The sequence below is a fragment of the Carlito syrichta genome, unplaced genomic scaffold, assembly GCF_000164805.1.
Source record: "Carlito syrichta isolate Samal-C Ts95f unplaced genomic scaffold, Tarsius_syrichta-2.0.1 Scaffold316221, whole genome shotgun sequence".
NCBI classification, from domain to species: domain Eukaryota; kingdom Metazoa; phylum Chordata; class Mammalia; order Primates; family Tarsiidae; genus Carlito; species Carlito syrichta.
Genome location: NW_007260317.1, coordinates 175,089 through 181,845, shown reverse-complemented (window position 1 = coordinate 181,845; position 6,757 = coordinate 175,089). Strand labels below are relative to the sequence as shown.

The following is a 6,757-nucleotide window of genomic DNA, read 5'->3' as shown; positions in this document are numbered from 1 at the left end:
GGTGCTGGCGACGCGAGCCCCCTCCTGCGTCCACCCTCGCGGCTCGTTTGCTTGCGAAGCCTGGTGTTCCTGCCTTCCTCAGAGCACCAAGTCTCGTTCTGGAGCCAGGCTCGACGCCCTGTTGAAGAATGGGGGGCCAGGGAGCCTCCGAACAGGAACGACACCCCCACCCCGTCTCTACCAGAAAGCCCTTGCCGGTTACCCCGTGGCCTCGCTCTGACCCCGTGGGGGGAGAGGCCGGGGTTGTGGCGCGTCTCAGGCTCTGGCGTTCCAGTGGCTGGCGAGGCCAGAACCAGCGCCCGGCCTGGAAGCCTTTCCTGCGGCGTCTGATGCTCCACTGGCTGCACGGCCCGGGATAGCCCGCCCTCCCCACGGGACCGTGGGGTGTGCCGGGCTGCCCCGCGGTCACTCCGGGCGGCTCCGGGGGCTGCCTGGTGCTCCGAGGCACCCGCAGGGAAGCCACCGTCCCCGGGGGGCAGAGGAGGCAGAGGGAAACGCGGGCACCCGCTCAGGCTCCGCGCCAAGGGCTGGCTGGCCAGTTGGCGTGCTGTCCTGTGGGGGGTGAGGGTTGGGGCCGGGCTAGACCACCTCTGGCCTGCAGAGTCCGGGCCACACAACCCTTCTCCAGCTGGCCCACGCCCTGCGGCCGGCCTGCTTCACACGCTCCTGTTTCTGGCGTTTCAGGCCCCAGGATGCTGCGCTGCCCTTCCGTGAGCTGGTCTCTGGTCTCCGCGTCCGTCCTCTGCGGCCCCCTCTGGGCCTCCCGCTGTCCGGAAGCTCCGCCAGGCTCCTTGCCAAGGTAGAGGGTCTTAGCCCGCCAGGGACAGCTGGGGGGTGGGCGAGGGGTCAGACAGCACCTGCCCCCAGCTCCGCGTAACTGATGCCGCCGCATTTGAGGCCGGGTCTCCAGCATCGCTGGCGTCCAGGGGGCCATCACGGCCTGCTGCGTCCAAGCTCTGCCCCTCCCTCCTCCCCTGCCCCCACGGAGCAGGGAGTGCTCGTTGCGACCTCACTGTCTCCAGCCAGCCTGTCGCTTCTCTGCTCGCGGCGTCCATCCACGGCCACCATTCCCCAGCTCACACGCTTCCTTCCGGTCCGGCTGACCCCGCGACCCCTGGAGCGGCCTGGGTGACTGTGTCCCTGTGTTCGCTGTGCTGTTCCATCCAGAGCGTTTGGGAGGGACTCAGGGCCACCCGGCTGGACACGGCATCCTGGGGTCACCTGAGCACAGGCCCCAAGATGCCGGGATCCTCCCAAGGAGACGGACATCCGCTCGTGTGAGATCAGAGCGGAGCTTAGCCCATGCCCAGCATGACCCTGTGTGTCACCAGGGCACACGGGAGGATCTGACACCCCCGCTAGGGCCTCTCTCGGTGGCAGAGGCAGCCGGCCCCGGGGCCCAGGCCTCGCCCCAGGCGTGGTCAGGCTGCCCCAGGGACTTTAGAGACTCCAGGACCTGCCACATCCCAGAGTCCAGGAACAGTGTGGGCACTGTGCTGAGGACGTGCCAGTGCTGAGTAGCAAAGTGCATTTCCCATCAGGCGCAGAGGGGCGCATGTGGGCGGTGGGAAGGGGGCTTGGGCGGGTGGAGCCCTGGAGGGTGTGGCCGGGGAGCCAAGTCAGCGTGAAGGGGCCGTGCACGGTGTCCTGTGGGCCGCCCTATCCACCGAGAGCCGGGGGCTGTGGGGTGGAATTTCTGTCCGACTGAGATAAACGCGCAGGCGCTGAGGCTCGCTCCTGGGGCTGTTTTTCGTCTGAGGGAAAGCCGCCTCTGGGCTGCCCAGGGCGGAGGTGCCCCAGCTGTCCTCGCCCCAGGCCAGGGCCCAACTGTCCCCGTGGCCTTGGCTGTCCTGGGTGGTTGCCCTACAGCCGAGCCCTGGGCGCCTTCCTTACCAGCGGGTTCCTGGGCTCAGACCCCAGCTCTGCGTGATGGGCTGTGCCTGCGTCCTGCCTGAAAATGGGGAAACTGAGGCATCCTGCTTGAGGATGTTCCAAAACACCCCCAGGAAAGTCCCGCAGTGGCGCCTGGCGCGCAGAAAGCACTCAGGGTGAATGTTTGCTGGGGCTGGAGCCTCTCCGTTCTCGGGCAGGGGCTGACCTTGACCTTGCCTCTCCCTGCAGATGAAGTGTGTCTTGGTGGCCACTGAGGGCGCAGAGGTCCTCTTCTACTGGACAGACGAGGAGTTTGAAGAGAGTCTCCGGCTGAAGTTTGGGCAGTCAGAGCATGAGGAGGTGAGTGCAGGGTCAGCGGTCCTGGGAGAGAGGGTGGGGGGGCAGCACAGAATATCCAGAGGACAGGGGGGTGGGGGTTGGGGGACCTGGATCCACCCCTCCTGGGCAGCGGTGTGCGGGGTCCAGGGCGAAGTCAGGCCTGCTGATGCTGGCGCAGTGACCCCCCCAGCCCAGGGCTCACAGGCTGAATGAAGACAGGAGGCCATCAGATTTCAGTCACACGGCAGGAGTTAGTGTCACCAATGTTAGTGTCACCAATGTCTCTACCTACAAAGTTTAGCACGAGTTTAGTACATAAATGTTTTTAACAGCTGGGTCAAGATGTAGTTGGCATACCACGCACTGCATATTCAAAATGCATAATTTAGCTGGGCGCAGTGACTCATGCCTGTCATCCCAGCATTTTGGGAGTCTGAGGCGGGAGGCTTGCTTGTGCCCAGGAGTTCGAGACCAGCCTGGGCAACATAGTGAGACCTCTACAAAAATAAAAAATCAGCCAGTTGTGGTGGTGCACACCTGTATTCCCAGCTGCTTGGGAGGCTGAGGAGGGAGGATCCCTTCAGCCCAGGAGGTTGGGGTGGCCGCGAGCCGTGATGGTGCCACTGCACTCCAGCCTGGTCTGCAGAGTGAGACCCCTACTCAAAAAAAATGACCATAAAGTGCGCAATTTGCCATGCCCTGACATGGGTGTGTACCTGTGATTTCATCAAGGGTCATCAGGTAACAAATCTACCCCCTGAAAGTCCCTAACCCCTCTCGCCACTCCTTGGCGGCCACTGATGTGCTTTCTGTCGTGACCCGTCGGCTTGTGTGTTGTGGCCTTTTGCACACGTGGAACCCTGCAGCACGTGCTTGGGTGGGGTGGGGTTTGGGCTTGGTTTGGCCTCCTTCACTTCACATGACTGTCCCGTGATCCATCCTATAGGAACTGGCTCTGTAGCTCATTTTGTCTCGTGGCTGAGTCCTGACCTGTTGCATCTATGTGCCACGGTGTGTTTATCCGTTTGCCTGTTGATGGACGTCTGGGTTGTTTCCAGCTTTTGACTATTACAAATAATTGTCAAAGCATCCACGTACAAGTCTGTACTTTCATCTTCAAGGGTGATTACGGGGGTCGTATAAGTGTATGGTTAAGAAACTGCCAGGCTTTTCTCAAGTGGATTTATAGTTTTCCTTCCACTAGGAGCGTGTAGGGGGTTCTAGTTCTTCCACGTCTTTGCCAACACTTGCTCTGGTCAGTCTTTTTAATTTTAGCTGTTCTTACACATGTCTGCCAGCATCTCATTATATCTCATTTTATTTTTCGTTGCTTTCATGACATGGTTTTGAGCATCTTTTATTGCGTTTATTTGCCATATCTTTGGCCCATTTAAAAAATTGGGATTGATTGCTTCTTACTGAGTTCTGAGAGCCTGTAGTATCGTTGGCATTTAAGTCCTTTATTAGACATATGTTTCGCAGATGTTTTCTTCCAGTTCGTGACTTGTCTTTGTGTTCTCTTAATAGTTTATATCAAAGAGCAGAAGTTTTAAATTTTGATCACTCCAATTTTTCCATTTTGCTTTTATGGATCATGCGTTCGGTGTCATTTCTAAGAAATATTTGCCCAAAATCACAAAGCGTTTTCTCTATGTTTTTGTCTTTTGTAGTTTTAGGTTTTATATCAGGTCTAGTGATCTACTTTGAATTTTTGTATATGGTGTGAGGTATGGGGAAAGAATTCTTTCCCTATGGATATCCATTTTAACATTTTAATATTGCATCTCAGAAATACGTGTCATTTTCACATATATAATTTCCATCGTACTTCTCTTCTTTCTTTTTTTCTTTTTTCTTTTTGAGTTAAGGCCACGCTCTGTTGCCCAGGCTGTAGCACAGTGGCACAGTCACGGCTCTCTGCAGCCTCAACCTCCTGGGCTCAAGGGAGCCTCTTGCCTCAACCTCCCAAGTAGCTGGGACTGCAGGTGCATGCCACCACACCCAACTAATTTTTTATTTTTATTTTTTATAGAGACATGGTCTCACTATGTTGCCCAGGCTAGTCTCGAACTCCTGGGCTCAAGCAATCTTCCTCTCTAAGTCTCCCAAAATGATGGGATTACAGGCACGAGCCATTGCGCCTGGCCAAATTTTAAATTAAGAATTTTTAAATATTTCCGCTTTAAAACCGCTTTTTCAACACAATCAATTTAAGAAGCAAACTATTTGGCAGCATTCTTTTCCTCTTAAAAACTTGGTAAAGGAACACACTCCTAGTTTTAAAACTCCAAATTAAAAACTTGCTATAGGAGCACACTCCTAGTTTTTCAGTTCCTGAATGGCTAGTGTAAAGTGAAAGTCTTTAACGTTTCATTTTTTATGCGTACCAACTTTTTTCTGATCATATAAATAACGAGATAATTGTGGGAGATTTGGAAATACAGGGAAATCATTTTTAAATGACCTATAATTCCACTACCCCGAGTTCTTGCTTTTTAATAAATGTTCTTTGGGTCTTTATATTTTCTATAAAGTTGGAATCATACCACATTTGCAGTTTTTATCTCCTGTTTTTTTCACTAGCCGTTGTATCAAGATCTGTCTTTCATTGTATTAAATATTCTCAAAAGCATAATTCTTTTTATTTTTATTCTTTAGAGACAGGAGCTTATTATGTTGCCCAGGCTAGAGTGCAGTGGTGCGATCACGGCTCACTGTAACCTCAAACTCCTGGGCTCAAGTGATCCTCCCGCCTCAGCTTCCTGAGTGACTGTGGACATGCCCAGCTAATTTTTGTAATTTTTAAAAATTTTTTAATTTTTTTGGAGATGGAGTCTTGTTATGTTGTCTAGGTTCGTCTCAAATTCCTGGCCTCAAACACACCTCCTGTCTCAGCCTCCAGAAGTGCTGGGATTACAGATGGCCACCAAGCCCAACCCATAATTCTTAATGGAAACATTATATTCTAGTATGTGAGGAAAATTTATCATCCTTTGTTTAACCATTTTCCTAACACTGTATATACACACATGTGCGTGCACACACACAGACACACACTTACACACAAGGGTACCAAAAAAAGTATACACATTTTAATAGATGATTTCTAGATGTTACATTTTGAAGTTGAGTTAAATTACAGTAGCAGTGTGTAGTATGGCGTTTGCTCAACCATGTTTCTGCCAGTTTCTTTGTCTTGCCTGTCTCCTGGTGACGCTAGCATTCATTTGATTAACTCCATCTTAGCCGGGCTCGGTGGCTCAGCCTGTCTGTAATCCCGTGCCTTGGGAGGCTGAGGTGAGTGAATTGCCTGAGCCCACGGGTTCGAGATCCGCCTGGGCAACTTGGTGAGACCTCATCTCTACGATAAATCAAAAAATTAGCCGGGCGTGGTAGCGCGCGCCTGTAGTTCCAGCTACTTGGGAGGCTGAGGTGGAAGAATCGCCGGAGCCCAACAGGTCGAGGCTGCGGTGGCCGGGAGCGGCCCCTGCACTCCAGTCTGGGCGACAGAGTGAGACTCCAACTCAAAAAAACCCAACAAAACTCCATCTTTTGAGCAAACGTCATACTTCAAATGAGTGTACATTTTTTGGAACCCCCATATTGCCTCTAGTCTTCTATCACTATTGCTGTAGGGAACATTTGTGCTTGAATTTTATTCCATTTCTGACTATTTCCTTAGGATAAATTCCTAAAAACAGAAGTATTAGGTCAAAAGTCATTCAGACATATTGTGCCACTTTATAATTCCACCAGGTAAAACATGAGAGTGTCCCTTTACCCTCTGCACACAGCGAAGATGTTCACCGCCCCTCACCAGATCAAAGTTCTACATCTGCAGAGAAAGCTGCAGTCATGCCTCACTTCACAACGGGAACAGGTTCCGAGGTTGCATCGTTGGGCGATTGGGTCATTGTGCAAACATCACAGAAAGTCGGGACACAGACCTGGGTGGTCTAGCCCCTTACTCACCTGGGCTGTGGGATCTAGCCGGTTCTCCTGGGCTACACGCCTGTGTAGCATGTGACTGTGCTGAGCCCCGTGGGCCCCTGTAACACAGTGGGGGGTGTGTGTGTGTGTGTGTGTGTGTGTCTGTGTGTGTCTGAGTGTGTGTCTGAACATACCTAGGCACCAGAAGAATCCAGTGTTCTAATCTTACAGGACCACCTTTGTGTATGTGTTTTGTGTTGACCAAAACATCGTTATGCCGTGTATGACTGAACTCCTTTTAAGGTAGATTGCTAGATTTTAAAGTGACTTTTCTAACATAATTTGTTCATGACAGTTCAGGAAAATCAGGGCATGTGACAAATTCAACACCCACATATTCTTGCCTACGTGGGGGTGGCACTCAGCAGGTACTGAGTGGGCACCTACCATGTGCCACGTGCAGCCTCTGGGGCAGAGCCATGAGCGCAGCCGCGTGACCCCTGCTTCCATGGACCGTAGAGTCCAAAGCGGGCAATGGACTGTGACCCCACTGCAGGTCAGCACCCTCGTTCAGCGGCAGGCAGTGCGAGACCCCAACAGCCGGGTGTGGGGTGGG

At 52.7% G+C, this 6,757-nt stretch overlaps 1 protein-coding gene across 1 annotated transcript in view; it reads left to right on the top strand.

Moving 5' to 3' along the window:
* Positions 1-701: 701 nt before the first annotated feature.
* Positions 702-6,757, top strand: part of HPS1 (HPS1, biogenesis of lysosomal organelles complex 3 subunit 1) — a 22,597-nt gene continuing 16,541 nt past the window's right edge. Inside the window, exons 1-2 of the mRNA XM_008073955.1 lie at positions 702-799; positions 2,122-2,232. Coding sequence (XP_008072146.1) covers positions 2,122-2,232 — 111 coding nt within the window. The 5' untranslated portion in view covers positions 702-799. The remainder of the gene's footprint in view (positions 800-2,121; positions 2,233-6,757) is intronic.